The following is an 18,434-nucleotide window of genomic DNA, read 5'->3' as shown; positions in this document are numbered from 1 at the left end:
GACTCCACGAAACCCGCAGACGACTCACGACTCCACCAAACCTTTGTCGGATGTCGTAGACCAGACCGGGAGATTCTAGATTTGAAGTTTTAGTGACTGCAAGGATTCATACTCTTTGTTTTTTTTTCGGTAAAGTCACGTAGGTAAAAAAATTAAATAAATGAAATCAACTTAGTGAAAGCACACCGCTTAAGTGCACACACTTAAGCGGTTGTGCTTTTGCTAAGTTGTCCCCACCTGAAGGACGCTTGTGTTGCGCCCGAAACGTCGTGATTTAATTGATTTGAATTTTTTACCTACGTGACTTTACCGAAAAAACCAAAGAATACAGACCGAGAGACTATAATCCAGAGTGTGACTTTGTTAAAATTCTAGTTGGGGGGGTGGGTGGGGGACGTGGTGGAGGGGTGAAGTTATTTGAATAATTCCAAATATGAGAGTTTGTCTTCCGTGGGAAGAAACCGGAGCACCTCCGAAAGAAACCCCCAGTGCGCATAGGGCGGCGGACGCTCAAACCTCCGCCGCACAGATGGATACACCAATCCATTGCTACACCTACCATCTCCTGGCCACCTCGCAGGCAAACCCCAGCCTCGCAATGAAGAAGCACTGGATTAAAGTGTTCACCAGTGCTCAACGCTGGCATTGTGAATGCAAAATCGTTTTGATGGAGAGGTCCTGGGGATATTAAAAAAAAACTATTCTGGGAAATGAGCCCCTCCAACCCCTCTGCCCACCGCCTGCCATAAATCGCACTCTGACTCAAGTCACCTACAGCTAAATCGACACTGTAAGAATCCTGACACTGATCTTCATAATGCAACAGCTGAGTTGCCCTTATACAGCTGCCTTGCGTATGGAACTATTAAAATGTGCGTTAAACATGCGTCCGTGAATTGATTAGTGATTACAATAGAATGAATCGATGATTTTCTTTAAAAATATGTCTATTGATTTGAGTTTTACTTTGCTGTTAATCGTTGTTTTTAAATGTGGTGGACTCTTGCGCGTAGAAGTCTACCGCGAAAGTAAAGTTCACCAACACGTGTGGCTCTGCATGGCGGTGGCGTGGATGTATAGACCAAAGGAAATATAATAATCCGTACGTTTGGTATTTCCCCCATTATCGTTGCAAATAATATTATTAGCAAGGCGCTGTTGCAGAGACCGGTATAGTCTTCCACCAAAAGGGGTGCCGATGTTGATACCATGTGCTTTTATTCCCACTTCATTAATTTGGGCGGTGACGTCTCCAAACGTTGGCTAACGTGGACACCGTGACACCGGCACACGTGGCCTACCACTCTGTTTGCATAACGTCACGGGATCTTTAATGTATACCGTGGTACAGGCATCATGTAATTATGGCTGACACACACACAAGGTTTTAACCAGGGCGAGACGATGTGTGCACGTTATGTGGCCAGGGGCTGTGTGGGGAGCAGTAACGCAGGGCCGTCCATAGAGGGGGTGCGAGGCCCATGGAAAACCACAATGTGTATTACATCTGACAATGACGTTGAAGCACGGGACCCCCCAAAGCGCGGGGCCCTGGGCGGTCGCCCCTATTCGTCATACCGTAGGGACCGCTCTGGTGGTAGTGTAGCAGTGAGCACGCTGTGCTATGAACCCAGCGACCCGAGTTTGATTTCCACTCATGGCGAACGCCAGTGACAATTATCTCGAACCGCTCTTGGGTTTCCCCTATGTCGACTCGGCCTCAAATGAGTACCTGGTACGGTGTGTAAACATCACCACTGGGGAGACCAAGGCAGTCGGGCGTGGTGCTGGCCACCCACCCCCTCGTGTACCGTGACGGCTTTCATAGGTGCTGTTTCGCTCACAGCACTTGCTCCCAAAACAAATGTTAAGGCTTTTAGGGGGTTCTTTAACTTTGTCGGCCATGTGAAATGAATTTGGGGGCCGGGTACAACTCACCATGTCGTAGATTCTCCACCTCGGAGTGTAATGGATGAGATAAAAGATAAAACACCAAGTACATCTCGAGACTGTTGGACACACTCGTAATCGGACCTTGAAATTGCCAAGGCACACGCGAGGTGGCGCTGGATTGAAAACGTTTGCGTAGCAAGCAATGGCATCCATTCGACTACTAATATGTGTATTTTATTCCTAAAGCAAATGGAAACCCTTCATACGTTATCAAACCAAGCTGCACAAGTAAAACATATATCAAACATAACTGAACGCGTTAAGCAACAACACAAAGCATATTCGTCACAAATTAAAACGTAAGTGATTGAATACTTGGCAAAGTAAAAAAGTCCACGTGTGTGGACACTTAAACAAGGAAAGGGGAATGCTCAATTCCGTTGATGGCCTTTAGCCAATAATTAAAATTCCACATTCTCATGCTAGGGAGCAGTCACTCCATAGGACATCCATTGATGCTTTTGATTGGCCGCAGAGGGATGATAATGAATTCCGAATCGAGATGTGAGCGCAAACATTTGTGATTGCGAGGCAGATGTTCTAACCACTGTGCCACACGGCAGAATTGATGTCATGTCTGAGTTTGCTTGTGGGCTTCAATTACCGTGCCCAACAAACACCTGATCAGCAAGCCCACCATCACACTGCCCGACTTCCATCACACACAGCTCATCAGCGAGCCCACCATCTCTCTGGCCAGATTCCACCACAGACATGTGATCAGTGAGCCCACTGCCACTGTCCAGCTTCCACCACACACATCTCATCAGCGAGCCCACCACTACACTGTCCGGCTTCCATTTTCCACGGAAACAATGCACAGCGTTTAACATGATCGGCGCAAACCATGGAAGAGGCGATGAGCACGTGAGATGCACAGGTGGGAAATAAAAGACACCGCTGTGTGCGACTGCAGCTATAAACACAAAACTAAACTATAAACTTTTTATTTTACCAGGTAAGGCCCCAGTGAGCTATGTAGCTATTTTACGTAAGCGACCTGGCTATCACAAACGATAGCTCAACGAAGTGGGTTCATCATCATCACGTGGAAATTGATAGCAGTCAAATACTAGAAACGCGTGTTGTCGATTCTAAATGTGGAGGGAAAAACCGGAGGACTCGGGAGTCAAATCCACGGGGGGAGAGACACGCAAACTCCAAATATACAGCAGCAGGCATCAGGGTCGGGATTGAACCCACGACCTCCTGTATACCAAGCGAGGTAGTTAACATCTCGCCACTGTGGCACCCTAAAATCTATGCACCGCATAACTCCGCTCTGTCCCAAATGTAAATTAAAGGTGATGCATAAAAAATTCACCAACTCTCTTACAAGGAAACTGAATGGCTAAATCACTTCGGACTGAATCTGACATTGGCCGTACGAAAATAGAAGATACTTTACTCAATATTCAAACTCATTGTTAGGGCTTATTGAGATTGGCTGTACAGTTGAATGAAAAAAACCACATCGAACCTCAATTGCAATGAACACATTTTGATTAAATACGTCAAAATGCTCGCGGAAAAATGATCCCAAGTGTTCACTTCGCCAGCAATTGTGGACGCGAACCCGCTACGCTCGGGGAATTTCCCAAACGTGTCCACGTCTCTCGCTACATCGCACCTTTGCATATGCACGGCACCACACCGCCTTAGTTGGAAGTCATTCGGAATTCACAGTTTCATTATAAACACACACGCATATATATATCCTTTTTGATTTTATCACCTGTACAAACAGCGCTGCTATGGGTATAAATTTACGAGCTAAAGAAATGCCATCATCGATAACTCCTGCAATGATTCCCGAGTCGCGTAAAGAGGAACGGTTGAGCGGAAGTCCAAATCCTGACGGGCAACTTGAGCCCAACCCAATACAGTGCTCCATCACGCTCTGAAAATAAAGTTCACCTTTAAAGTTGAGTTTGTTTAACCAGGTGAGATCTCAAGAGACCAGGAAGTCTCATGCACAAGTGACCTGGGTTACTAAATTCACTTGGTGTGTATGTACGTTGAACTTCTTTCCCACCCTACGTAGCCAACCGTGTTAACCGGAGTCATCCGCCAAATTTATAGAAAGTTTTTCCCACCAAAATTGTGCCCGGCTGAATTTCAGTGAAGAATATGACACGTGACGAGTTATCCGAGATATCCAACTACACAAGAGTGACAATGTGGATTCATCACGGGTGTTTGTGACACTAACAGCGGCGGCCTAAGCACAAACAACATAAAAGAAACTGAACACATTCGTCAAGAAGGGTCATTGCCCCGAAATGCCACCTATTCTATATATTTTTTCCTTTTCAGGCCACAGTGGTGTACGTAATGTATGTTGAACTTATACTGGTAGGAACCTCCTGCTTACACCAGCCCACAGGGGATTATTGTGTCCGTCCGTCGTGCACCCAAAAATGGGAGGGGTGGGGCTGGGTGGGGGGGGAGAGGGGCTGGGTGGGGAGGGTGGGGCTGGGTGGGGAGGGGCTGGTCACCCAGTGGTGCCCTTATAAAACTCAACGTTTAACCTACTCACGCCGGCTTGTGCCCGCCCTCACAGTCGGGCATATTTGCGCAATACAACACGCCGCCGTTGACCCTGGCCATTTACCGAGCAACCCAACGTTCCTACCAGCTCCCTCCGCAGGAATGTGTTTTCGCGCTGTACGTAGCCAACCGTGCTTATCGGAGGTGTTATTGACGAATGTGTTGAGTTTCGTTTTACACGTAGGTTGCTTTCCCGACCAATATCCATAATAAAGGTTTTTTTGGGTTAGATTGCGTAAATATAAATATGTCATTAACCCACCACCGCCCGACACAGCCGATTAGAAAGGTCTGTCAAGTAAGCAAAACGTGTGAATTAGTTGCTAGTTCAGCACACCGGTGTGTTGCAGAGTAAACCCACAACATTTACAATTTGAGTACGACGTTTTGCTGGTGTTTACAAGAACCAGCTTCATCAGGCGATTTGCAAGAATTGTGTAATCAAGGTTGCTGCTCCGAGCCAAACCAAGCAAATAAGTGGCACTGGCTCAGCCTCTCTGCCAGAGCCAGTACGAACCATTCTAAGGCTCATTGCTCTGATATTGTGAAGCTACTGAGGACCACTTGCTCCAAGCGCTGGCATTGTCTGTGGTATTGCCATTATGAGTGTCACACACAGCCACCTGATTGTAAATTGTTTCAACTCACTACACATGATGACCGTGTTTAATCACAGGTGCCTGGAGCCTGGATTCAAACCCAGGATCCAATGAAATGCAATCTTTGACAGAGCCATTATAAGCCACCCAAGAGACAACCACCACAGGGCGCGAACCCACAATCGCAGTTGTGCTCGCTTCGTAAGTCTGACATGACCATTATGCGTGTCCTGAGGCAGACACACAACCCCTAGAGCTTGAATCCAGCATCTCAGCGAGTGCTGGCAGTATTTGGCAGATCTGTTGATCGCATTATTCGTGGGAAAACCCCAAAACCGACCATGATTTGAACCCAGGCTCTCAAAGTTAACGACTCCACGGCTCCCGACTCGGCCACTGTCAACTCCCCGAGCGATGCAGCCACCGCCTATAATTCCACTGCCAATCTGGCCCGGGCACTCACATGGTGCGCAGGTTCCGGCCTACCACATTGACCTCGACGAGCCTGAAGGCCCTCACGGTGCGCGCCAGCATGTCCACGGCCTCGCCGGCCAGGGCCAGAAGGGGCCGCGCGGCCTCCGCCAACGCCAGCAGGAGACTGCGAGTGAAGGCGGCCGCGGGCCTCAGCAGGCCATTGAAGGACACGGTGAGCGCGGGGCGGAGGAGGTAGTCGCTGGCGGCGCCGGCCAGCCCCACGAGCAGTGTACGCGCCAGCCGACCCGCGAACTCGGCCAGCTCCACCACGAAGACGGCCACCGTGGCCACGAGCAGCCACAGAGCGCCGAAGAGCTCGCGGTAAAAGCGGCGCACCGTCACCTCCCAGCTGAGGAACGCACGCACACACGCGCACACAAGTACGCATGCACATACACATACGCATGCAGGCAGACATACACACGGGTGCAGGCACAAACGCACAAACACATGCAGGCACAGACGCGTGTACATAAGCATACACGTGACTGCATTGGTACTGTGGAGATTGTATTGTACTGCGTCGACTGCATTACACTTTGTTGATTGTATTGTACTGTGTAGATAATAGCCCACTGTGTGGACTGTATGGTACTGTGTCGATTGTAATGTACTGTGTAGATTGTGTTTTTTCCTTTGTTGATAGCACTGTGCGATCAATGTGGGGACCTCTCAACTGACCGGTCGGCGAGCTGCATCATGTAGGCGTCCTCCTCCACCACCACGGGGGGCCTGGATGACCTGAGGGGTCCTTGCTGGTAGCTGTACATGTACCTGGAGTGCCAAAACACACAAAAAGACAAAGATCCCCTGTATAGCCTGAACAGACTGTTGGGGCAAGTGCTGTTCACGAGCACCTATGAAGGCCGGCACAACATACGAGGGGGTGGGTAGCCAGCACCACGCCCAACCGCCTTTGTATCCCTAGTGGAGATGATTACGTGCCGCACTAGGTACTCATTTGAGTCTGAGTCAACCTAGGAAAGGCCGAGGACCGGTTCAGATAATCGTCACTCGTGTTGGTGGCCGTGAGCAGGAATCGAACTCGGGTGGCCGGGTTCATAGCTCAGCGCGCTAACCACTACACTACTGCTCCCCACGCAAAAATACACACACACAAATACAGAATAATCTGCGCTTCTCACATGTCCTGCTATAGAGTTGTTCATTGCATGGCAGTAACACTTATTTTCTTTGGGAACATGCAATCATTGGTAATCAGGCTGAGATTGTCAAATTGCTAAACTTGAAACTGTAGCTTCAGCAAAGGCAGCTGAAACCTGCATTAGAACTGAGGATGTCAGTGGTGCCAGCTCCGTGATCTGACACAGTATGACAGTATTTTTCTACTGTGCAACTGAGCCGTGCCTGGGCCAGGCCAAGCCAGCTCGGCGTGGCTCAGAAGGTGCCAGGGTGTTTTTCCACTGCAAAAGCAAAGACAATCCGTGCTGCCGACGTCACATGCAAAAACGAGTCGAGACGCACGTATATGGTGTGGTGGCAGTGTCCTGACTGACGTCACTTGCAATAGACGAGTCACGAACCCCGCCCCTGGCCCTGCTTGGCCCCGAGCCAGACACAGATGTCTTGTGAGACCAGTGTATCTCAGTTTGGTTCATGGGTGGCACGGAAAATAGCCGGTGGAAAAACCACAAGCATCGTGAGGGCGCCCAGTGTTGACTCGGCTAAGATGCGCCAATGGGAAAGGGGTATTTGAGACCCCGGAGTTACCCGGTGACCTCCCCTCTTGTCTCCTCTGTGCCTCCGAGGACACTGCAAGGCTCGCTCACCTCAAATCTCGATAGCAAACGACGCTCGTCAGCACGGGCGAGACGACTTCTGGCTCCTCCGTGTCTCGCTTCTCCGCACTGGGCTCCATCGCAAAGCTCACGTCTACACCGACAGCCTGACACACGCATGCACCTCCGATTAGCACGGTTGGCTACGTACGGTGCGGAAGAAGTTCAACATACGTGCACACGACACGACGGGTGCTTCACGGTGGACGTTAAAGACCCCCTTACGTCATTCGCAAGAGCAGGCCATTGTGCGCCGGCTTCGGGGTTAACCTTTTCCCAATTCGGAAATTACACCGAAAATTACTCAATTGGGATTAAACACGCAGCAGCAGCGGTGGCCTCCCCTACTGGCACCCTAATGCCCCATTTGCATGCCACGTGCTGAGTTACCTTGTACCGCTCAGGGACGGCTGCCACTGGGGGTGCCCGAGGCTAGATCACACAGTAGCAATCATTGCCCCTTACTGGCAGAATTATGCCCCAGGTCACTCTAGCGAATGAGACTATCCCGTTCTCTTGAGTTATCTGCTGGTTCAACAAAAGAAACTTGAAACTTGACGGGTGCTACAGCCGAGTGCTTGTTAAAGCTGCCACGCCACAATAAGACCAGTTGGTGTAACCAACACCGTCATTATATGACGTTTAGTTCTAAGTGGCTGGATGGCTTAGGCTGCAGGTGTTATGTCTGAGCCTTTTCCGACATAACGTCTACAAAATCCTAGGCTCTCGCAAAAAAAAAAACAGCTATTCTTTATCACACAAACTGAAAGGTGTGCAAAAAATGTTTCTCTGTGCATTAATAAACGCGTAAAAATTAAAATGTCAAACGTAACTCGGATTTGCCCAGTACGCAGAATATCTGGAGCTCTGAGAGACTCAAAAGAGAGATAAAGATCAAATATCCCCCGTATAGCCTTTAACAGACTGTTGGAGCAAGTGCTGTTAGCGAGCACCTATGAAGGCTGGTACAGCACATGAGGGGTGGATGGCCAACACCACACCCGGCCGCCTTTATCTCCCTAGTGGCGATGTTTACACACTATACTGTGTACTAATTTGAGGCCAAATTGATCTAGGGGAGGCCCAGGACCGGTTCAGATAATCGTCACTGGTGTTGGCCGTGAGCAGGAATCCAAAGTTGGGTTAGCACGGTTGTCTACGTATGGTGCGAAAGAAGTTCAACATACATACGGGTCGCCGGGTTCGTAGCGCAGCGCGCTCACCGCTATATTACCGCTCAAAAAAGAGAGAAAGGAGAGGGACACGCACCTCATGTCCCCCTTTACCCTCACTCTTTGGCGACTGCACAAGTCGCTGGGAAGACCCAGAGAAGCCGTGCTCCGCGCCAAACAGTCTGCCCAGGCCACCGCGATTGTCCACTTTGGCTGTGCGCGACAGAGGCAGAGCATCCTCCGTTTAGCATTCAGTCGCATGTGGGCACTGCTGTTGGACAAACAGATGGTGAGTCGGGCATTGGAATTTGGTGTGGCCGGAGCGAAACGCGCCCTGCCAACTTTCCTTTCACCCGTGTGACAGTGACCATGGCCGCACCGTTTTTTTGGGATCAGCAAAATCTAAGGGAAACCTAGGCCATGTTCCGTCATTCAACTGTCATGGGTGGCTAGGAATCAAAGTTAAGTTAAAACTCACCCAGGTGTCGCGAGTTTAAATTCCTGGTCGACAGGTCAAATAGACCAAATAAGTCCATCATCTCTTATTCTTCGGGTCCTCCGGTTTTTCCTTCCACATTTAGAATCAACACGCGTTCATCGATTGTTTCACTGCTATAAATGTCCACGTGATAAGCCACTTCGTTGAGCTATCATTTGTGATAGCCAGGTCGCTTCTGAAAAACAGCTAATAGCTCAGTGGGCTTTATCTGGTAAAATAAAATACAATATTTAGTTGTTGTTGTTGGTTTTAGAGTAGTGGGTGTTTGGGTGTCGGGTCGGAGAGAGACGGAAGGGGGTCACCGGCGAGCGAGGGGGCTGGGTCCGGAGGAGATGGAGAGGGCTCGTACACGCTGGCCTTGTGGGCACCGCGCGTGCCCTTCAGCGCTGGAGTTTGCACCGGCGGATTGGAATCTGCGAGCGCAGGCATCGGGAGCGAGGTGAGCCAACGAGTTTGGGAGATCAAGCAACTAGCGCAGGGCAGCAGGTGTATTGCTTCACTATTCTGGAAAATCGCCCGATGATGCTGGTTGATGTAATTACAAGGGAAACGTCGCGGTATTCAAATTGTAAATGTTGTGGTTTTACTCTCCAACACACCGGTGGGCTGAAGTAGTACACTACACACTACACTACACACTACACCATACACTACACTATACACTACTATACACTACACTATACACTACACTACAAACTACACTATACCCTACACTACACACTACACTACACACTACACTATACTATACACTACACTACACACTACACTACAATACACACTACACTATACTAGTAACTAATTGGCGTTTTGCTTACGTAACAAATCCCTTACTAATTGGCTGTATCGAGTGGTGGAGGGTTACGACACATTTATACTTACGCGATCTAACCCTAAAACCCTTTATTATGAAAAATATTGGTCGCGAAAGCCTACGTGTTAAACAGTACAATATAATATTGTATTAAATAATTTAATATCACTGACTATTGACTTCAATAGGTGAGAATCCATCATAAGGGAAATCTAGGAACAAGGTTAGGCGACTAAGCATTTCTAAAAGTGAGTAGGCAGCAAGTGGGCAGGAAGGCAGATAAAGGTAGGGATGCCAAGAATGCAGGTGGGTAGGTATGTGGACCATGGATATGAATATTGAAAAATGATAACATTTATCATAGCCTCCTAACCAAACGAGAGCTAGAGAATTGTATCTTTTAAGAGACCTCATTGGTAGGTAAGTTGACACGCCAGTGAGCGGATAGCCAGGCAGGTATCCACTACTCAACCCGATTGACAGCGACACGAGACACAAATCTTCTCGCCAAGACAAGCCCCCCGGGGGAAATGTGATGAAGACGTATGTGTATATGTTGCCACTGGTAAAGGAGGTCTCATAGTGTAAATGTTTACCCCGAGCTCTCAATACTCTGATAGTACGCTGTCTTTGAGTTGTACGCCTTTTGGCGTCATCTGGTCCAACACCAATGGAGACTAGGCTCTAAGAAAAGCTGTCTCGAGTGTGGACCAATCAACTTCAAGGACAGTGCATATCATTATCATCATCAGAGTTGTTTCTTTTTGTTTGCATTTTGACTGCTTGTGTTGTGGTTATTTCAAACATGATGCCTTGTATAAAGGTGGCAGTTTTTGTACCAGTTCAAAGGGTAAAAACCTATTACTACGTATGTGGAAGATTCGCCGCCGGGCTACCTTGTACGGACTCGTAGAAGCTGCTGAAGGGAGGCGCGGAGCCAGAGCCACCCCAGTCTCTGCCTGCGCCGTCGTTGTCCCTTCCTCCATCGAGGCGGCTCACCATCTCAGGCTCGTCGAGACTAAAAACCAAAAAACCCATCGCGTACGCATGCATGCACGCATCCACGCGTGCGCTTTGCCAGCCGTGGTCGCCCTGTGCCTCGAGAGGGCTGTTCAGAGCCGTGTTGTACGTATGTCATCAACATTATCGCCAGCCATGATCATTCCCCTGCTGTTTGTATGCATGTATGTATGTTGGAGTTATTTTGCAGCGTACGTAGCCAACCATGCTAATCGGAGATGTGGGGGAAGAATAACAAACTAACAAAAATCATCCGAGCCAAGCATCGAGCCCTACGTGTCTCTCATAGATGGGATGCCAATGTCAAAACATTGAGCAATTATAAGTATTTCGGTTCAAGCCCTGAGGCTGGGTGTATCTCGGACAGATGTCTATTGTGGAGCATTAAGCCAGTGTCTATGAGACTGGGTTTGAGCCCTGGGGCTGGGTGTTTCTAAAATAACTTATGCCTATGTTAGAACCTTCGATCGATGAGCACGGTGGGCTACATACCGTGCAAAAAAAGTTCAACATACGTACATACATAGAACAATAAGCCAATGTCTATGAGAGTGCATTTTAAACCTGGGACTGGATGTATTTTAAATAAATTATGCCGATACTCGGGTACAAACCCATGGATCTGAATATCACCGCAGCTACCTACAGAAATAATTACGGAGTCAACTATAACTATAATTACAGAAGCTGAAATTAAAATTCCACTGTGATTGAAATTTATTACGGATGTCCCTATGACAACTGGCCCCCTGGGCTGCTCCTTTTCTTTCATATGGATTGATAACAGCAAATTAAAGATGTAATTATTTCATATTTTTGATCCACTCAATCATTTGTTCAGAAGCAGAGTGGATCTCGTCCATTCCTCCTTTAAAGCAGCAGCGGAGTGTTGACGATGTGGGTCGATAGTTTGGGATTTGTGGCCGCACTCGCAGGCTGCCGGATCTTTGACGTGCCATTTGTGCATCAGGTGGCTGCGTCGGCTATGCCCGGTCCTGATTCGGTTCATAGTCAACCATTGGCGGCATTGTAGGAGGTTTAAACCGGGAGGTTCACTGGTAGGGTCCTGTGCGAGATGTTTATTTTTTATGTCGGCCACAGTCCAGACTTTCTTCCATCTGATCTGCTGCATGGTGACGGACGCGTGTGAAATAACAAAGAGTGCCCGCACCTCTCGGAGGCCTTGGCCGGCTTGCGCTGGTTTTCCGCTGCCGGTCTCTCGGCCTTGCCCAGGCTGCGTGCGGTTGAGGGGCGCGAGGCCGCGCGGCTCGGAGGCTCAGTGGGGGGCTCGGAGCCCTGAGGGGGGGCTTGCCGCTGTGCGGGAGAAACGGCGGGATGGGGGGGCGACGACGCTGCCGGCTCCTCCTCGCTCTCCCACGTGCTGCTGCCTCCCTCGCTTGTCTGAGCACGTGGGGAGCAGGAGGTTGTGTGTCAAGACAGGAGTGCGCATACACGGCTCGACAGTGAGACGTACTATATGCTGTGAGTGTACAGCCTTCCTTTCTCAATCCACTGCTGGAGGTGTATGGTCGAATAACCTCTCCGCAGCTATGCCCGTCATATAATTTGCAATCAAAGGCAGGAAAAGAAATACTTGAATCAAGGAGCAAATACAAACCAGACACAGCGTAATGTTAAGAAATAAAAGTGGCCTTGAGCAAAACAAATCACTAAAGGGATTATAATACTGATTGACAAGACTGGCGATGAAAATAGATAGCTTACCCCGAGCTCTCATACTCTGATGGTGCATTGTCTTTGAGTTGTGCGCCTTTTGGCGTCATCTGGTCCAACCCATGTGAGACTAGGCTCTAAGAAAAGCTGTCTCGGGTGTGGACCAATCAACTTCAAGGACAGTGCATACAGAGTTATGTTTTTTATTCATTATGACTGCAGGTATTGTGGTCTATGCAAACATGATTCCTTGTGAAAACCTTGGCCACAATATCTGGACTTGTCTTCATATAAATCAATGCATATATTTATGTTTATATGATTGTGGTTATGGTTGTACTTTATTAAACCCTAATCTCTGCCATTATATACAACGAAACAAGAAATAGTAAAAAAAAAAGTAAAAACAGAGCAATGTAATACAATACACTATTAGACATTGCAAAAAAAAAACCATCCCATGTGTTAGTGAATTTAATATTTTAGGCAGGAAATTAGTTTTCAAATGTAGATATTTTTCTGGGTTGGGACCCCCAGACACCCTGGAAGATTTGGTCTCCCCCAATGTTGACTCCATGGCTACGGCCTTGCTGCACAATGCAGCAAAATCCATTTTCACAGTTGTACATATATGGTCACACGTACTTTGTGGTGTGCTCCACGCTTCGCAAACATGCACTGACAAGCGTGGTGATGCATGGCCAAATAACCCTCGGAGCGTGGGAGAGAGGCCCTCATCCAGCAGCGAACTGACAAAAGGTACCGTATATGCACATATTTACAGAGACACCGCATGAACACAAATCCTAGTGTATTGTGTAACACTGTATTCACAATCAACAACATGGACCGTGAGGGTCTGTCGGGCTATTTAAACAGTTTCGCACCTTGGATCTCTTCTTGTCTTTGGCGGCTTTCTTCACGGGATCCCGTTCGCTCGGAAGAGGGCTGTCCCAGGGGCTGCTGTCTTCTCCGCTGTCCTGTCGTGTCAGACCGCGTCTCTTTCAATATTTGAGCAGCGCTAATTAAAGCACGGCACCCACCTCTCAGATATTTCCAAGTTCAAGTTTACGGGTTTCCTTCGCTCTACACCGGGGTTTGGTTTGTGCGATATCGCGCTGTTTATGCGGTTAACCTAATTTGACCCAGAAAATTTGCTTTTATTATGCGGTTTAAATTTACTCAAGAGGCAGCATTGTGTGTGTACTGTATGTACTACTCGTAGGGCAGCTGTCTTGTGCGGTGCATTGTGGGTTGGGTAACTGTGCAGCCGATGCAACGCGATTTCGCTTTGTGCGCCCTTTTTTTGGAACGCATCTATCGCATCAAGCGAGGGAAACCTGTGCTTTGTTTCGGGTCACCAAGAAGATAAATCAAAACAAATACAGCGATGAGTTAATAGAAATGAGAACGAAAACAATGACAGCACACGAGGGATCGAAAAAAGAAATACATTTTAAACCAAAGTTAAACAGTAGGTTGTTAAAATATTACTTTGCAATACCTGATGGAAACTGGGAAAAGCGGTTACCAGTTTGTTGCATGTCTCGTAATGTCTAGAATAATAAACGTGCAACTTTGACTTACAGTATTTAAAGGAGAAACGAAGGCAAGTGCCATGGTGTAAATGGTAAGCAAACTGTACATTTAACCTAGAGCTTGCCAGTTCGATGTCATCTCCTGTCGTGGCAGTAGCAGAAAAAGAAATGTCAACAAATGTGACTGACAGCTCAAGTACACGTTGATGATTTACACTTCTTCAGCAAATGCTGATTGTTTTTTTGTGCAAATCCACAAAGCCTGTGTGCTTTTTTTTACACATTTTTGCCTGTTGGTTGCATAACATTTTCTATGTCTATGAGTACAGCATAAATGTGATGATGGAGCTTTGAGTGGCAGATTTGTGCCAGGAAGGCACCACGTGTTTAAGCAAAAATAAAAATTCACCTGAACTTGAAACTTGCAGTGACAACCAAGAAGCCTATTTAGTGCGATACAGCAAAACTATCACTAACTTTTTTTTAAATTGAGCCAACATTACGAATTAGTTTTGACGCTTCGCTTTGAAACTGCAACACGCATCTTGAGGTCAGAGACCAGGAAGTTAGAATAACCATGGCAGCTGATCCCAGCAAAACTGTACAATTGTGTATATTATTCGGTGCTGTTGTATGGGTAATTAAATGACACAATTATCTTGCACTTGCCAACAGGAAAGCCACCATAATTTGCCTAACAGGCCACACTCAAATCACCCGAGCCAGCTCAGCAACCTTTGTTCTGCCACCCGATTGCTTCACGTTCTGCTGAAAAGGCCGATTAATGCTTGCTGTGCACTTGTTTTATAACTTCACTTACATGGAGAGACATAAAACCCCATTCAGTGCATTACGATGCACTGGTTTGTGGCATAATGAATATTATTGCCTGATAAGGGTAAATACTTTGTATGGGTGATTAATCATTCTAAGAAAAATGTTAACCGTCTAGGATACAAAGCCTGTAGTCACGTTTGTTGTATTTATTGACACTGATCCAGGGCTTGAACTATTAACTTGCAGCACCAGTTACAAATTCAAAACAATCGGGGTCATTGTAGAGAATATAAATAACAAAACATAAAGGCAGACAGAATAAGTCTCCTTCATAAATCTGTCCCTCCACATAATGTACGATTTCCCCATCAATCACAAGGCCTTCTGCTACGTAATTTCAGCGACATTAGTTGGTTCATTGCAAGCAAAACTCGGGATGAGTTTCAACGCACGGTGTCTCATCAGCAATCAGGCTTGCTTGAACCAATAATGCTGGCCAACTTCCACTTCATCTTGATTTGAAGCTTTCGTGACTGCAAGAATCCATACTCTTTGGTTCTTTCGGAAAAGTCACGTAGATAGAAATAAAATTAAACAAATCACGACGTTTCGATCGCAACACAAGCGGTCATCAGGCAAAAATGATGTTTTATTTTATTTCTAACTACGTGACTTTACCGAAAGAACCAAACAGCATATAACTTCCACTTACAATTTTTATTTATTCCAGAGCAATGGCTCCAAAATCAATATCCTTATAAATAGCCATCCTTTGTAAAATGTAACGTTGCAGCTCTGTAATTACTCGGAGTAAGGGCCTCTACCACAGAGGGAGTCCTCCAAAGGGCATCTTGGCCAACTCTTTCACGATGGCCAGGTGTCTTTGGACGTACCCACACTTTACCCCACCACACAGGACCTGCTTGCTGATCGACTGTGGTGGTGGTGGTGTATCCAATTATACTGCTGTGTGGACAGAGGCCAGACGTCTGGCCCGCATGGAACGATACTCTCTTCCGCCGGCAGTGGCGTAAGCGAGCAGTTTCAGAGCTGCACCTTTACAATGTCACCCGTAACTTCACCACGAGTGAACCCCAAACCCGTGAATCGCCATCTGCTGCGCCAGGGACAGCTTTCACGTAGCTGAACGTCAACGACAGCGTGCATACGTATCAGTCAATTCACTTGCTTTGTATTTATAACATTGCAACAACACAGAAATGTGATCAAATAAACCCCGTGTGTATGCGCCCGATCCCGTGCCACCTTGGGTGGGTGAACGCCAGTCACGAGCGACAGGTGTAGTCTCGGTGCTGTGGGCAATGCAGCTAAATCCACTGCTGCCCTGTACCCACATCCCTGCACTGACCAGCGTGGTGAAGTATGGTCAATAATTATCGCGACTCGGGTCACGCACAGCGTGGGGGAAGGACCCCTAGTCCAGCAGTGGATTTGACAAGACAGACTCTACATGTACGGACAGAATGTACGTGTAACAATATAACCTTACATTGTTCATTGTTAAAGGGTTACGTTACATACAGCGTTAAAGGGGTTTAAACCACGGGCCATTGCATTTCATAGCCAACACGCGCGCGAGCACGAAATCCCCGCAATTCCATTGGTCTGGACCCGGTTTAAAGGGCTCCGGCCGGCCAATCAGCGCGCGAGTAAGCGAGCGCCGCGCCAACGTGAACTGCGAAATCTAAAGTAACGGTCGGCAGAGGCTCGCGCGGTTCGATTTAAAACGAGAATATAAAATTCGCGTACCATTGGTGAGACAGCGACACTCGACGCAGCAGGCAAACACACAAACAAGGTGGGGAAATCTCTCCCGCTCTGCGTTATTTGATCGTTAAACCGCCCCCGGACTTTTGCGAATCAATTTAAGAACTCCCAAGGCGATGGCTGGACTCCTCCAAGCCGTTACCACGGCAACGCCGGAGACGGCCGTGCGTGGTGACGTAACGACCGAGGGGGGGCGGGAGGAAGTGCGTGCGTGATGACGTCACGAGACAGGTTGGTGTCTGCGCGCGCTTTGCGTCGTGACGTCGCTCGCGGGCGGATACGTCATCACGTTCGCGGCGAGGCCCAGAGTGAATTCATGGTGGTGCTTGCGACAATTTAAACCTGGCACGTTCCGTTCGCCAACAACAGCACCGTGTGTCGTTGCCTTAAAGGGAAAGAAATGTACAATAGGCGACGTGTAGGGCAATGTCTCCCCATTCGTAGCAGATCCCTTGTGAACGTGACTGACGCGCTGCGGAGAAGGGCAGTAACCCGAAACGTCGCCTATTATTTAACTTTCCTTCTCAGGCACGAGGGGATAGAAAGCTTCGGTAGCGATGCATCAGTTAATTACCACCATCGGCCATGGTCAATCCACTGCTGGATTAAGATGTTAACTACCTCGCCTGGTATACAGGAGGTCGTGGGTTCAATCCCGACCCTGACGCCTGTTGTATACTTGGGGTTTGCGTGTCTCTTTCATCATCACCACCACCGCGGTGGCTAGGAGATGTTAACTACCTCGCCTGACCCTGATGACGCCTGCTGCTGTATATTTGGAGTCTGCGTGTCTCATCATCATCACGGTGGCTAGGAGATGTTAACTACCTCGCCTGGTACGCAGGAGGTCGTGGGTTCCTGATGACACATGCCGCTGTATATTTGGAGTTTGCGTGCGTATCTCTCCCCGTGGCCGCGTGTCCTCCGGTTTTTTCCTCATTTTCCTCCACATTTAGAATCAACATCACGCGTTTAGAGTATTTGGCTACTGATATAAATTTCCACACGATGATGGTGATAATAAGCCCACTTCGTTGTTAAGCTATCATTTATGATAGCCAGTGGACCTTACCCCTCAAATATATTCAAGGAACGAAACAGGAGAATTTCTCCACAAATCTGGCTGTCGCCTGATAAAGCTAGTTGTGATTACTGGTGAAACGTCGTACTCATTGTAAATGTTGTGGCTTTGCTCTCCAACACACCGGTGTGCTGTACTCGTAACGAATTGGCACGTTCTGTTTACGTGACAAACCTTACTTGTTGGCTGTGTCGGGTGGTTTAATGACACATTTACGATCTAACCCCAAAAACCTCTTATGGATGCTATTGGTCGCGAAAGCCTACGTGTTAAACCAAAATAAAAAATATAGTGAAGGCAGCCCAGGCCAGTTTGGATATAGCAGTTAAAACTGGGTGCGGTTGGTCGGTTTATGACTTTATTTTGACCCATTATTCATTAAAACCCAAACATATCCTGCTTCCCATAGATGCGAAACCCCACAAACACGCCTAAGGTTTTGGTGGAGGCTTTCGTTCAGCAGTGGATAGATCATGGCTAATGATGAAATACTCTTGACGAAAATGTAGGACGATTTTGTTTATGTCAACTGAATAAATGACTCGCATATTAAGAAACAATTGGGTTTGTAAAATAAAAATAGCTTTATAGTTCCGGATTCTTCCAGAATAAAAACATTCAATTATGGGCATTGCTATTAGCTCTTGATATCAAAATGGTTTGAACTAGCTGGCAGGCCAGACCATTAAGTGAGCCTTA

At 47.7% G+C, this 18,434-nt stretch overlaps 1 protein-coding gene across 1 annotated transcript; it reads right to left on the bottom strand.

The window, feature by feature from the left end:
* Window positions 1-2,163: 2,163 nt before the first annotated feature.
* On the bottom strand, window positions 2,164-16,802 carry LOC144951963 (uncharacterized). Its single transcript, XM_078882334.1, has 9 exons — window positions 16,637-16,802; window positions 13,439-13,531; window positions 12,049-12,278; window positions 10,754-10,875; window positions 9,349-9,459; window positions 8,645-8,760; window positions 7,367-7,482; window positions 6,258-6,350; window positions 2,164-5,925 (listed from the first exon to the last, which is right to left on the bottom strand). Exons 1-9 carry the CDS (start codon window positions 16,637-16,639, stop codon window positions 5,562-5,564), a joined length of 1,248 nt encoding a protein of 415 aa, XP_078738460.1. The 5' UTR covers window positions 16,640-16,802; the 3' UTR covers window positions 2,164-5,561.
* Between the last annotated feature and the right edge of the window lie 1,632 nt (window positions 16,803-18,434).

The sequence above is a fragment of the Lampetra fluviatilis genome, chromosome 64, assembly GCF_964198595.1.
Source record: "Lampetra fluviatilis chromosome 64, kcLamFluv1.1, whole genome shotgun sequence".
In the NCBI taxonomy this organism is placed as follows: Eukaryota; Metazoa; Chordata; class Hyperoartia; order Petromyzontiformes; family Petromyzontidae; genus Lampetra; species Lampetra fluviatilis.
This window is presented reverse-complemented; position numbering and strand designations above follow the sequence as displayed.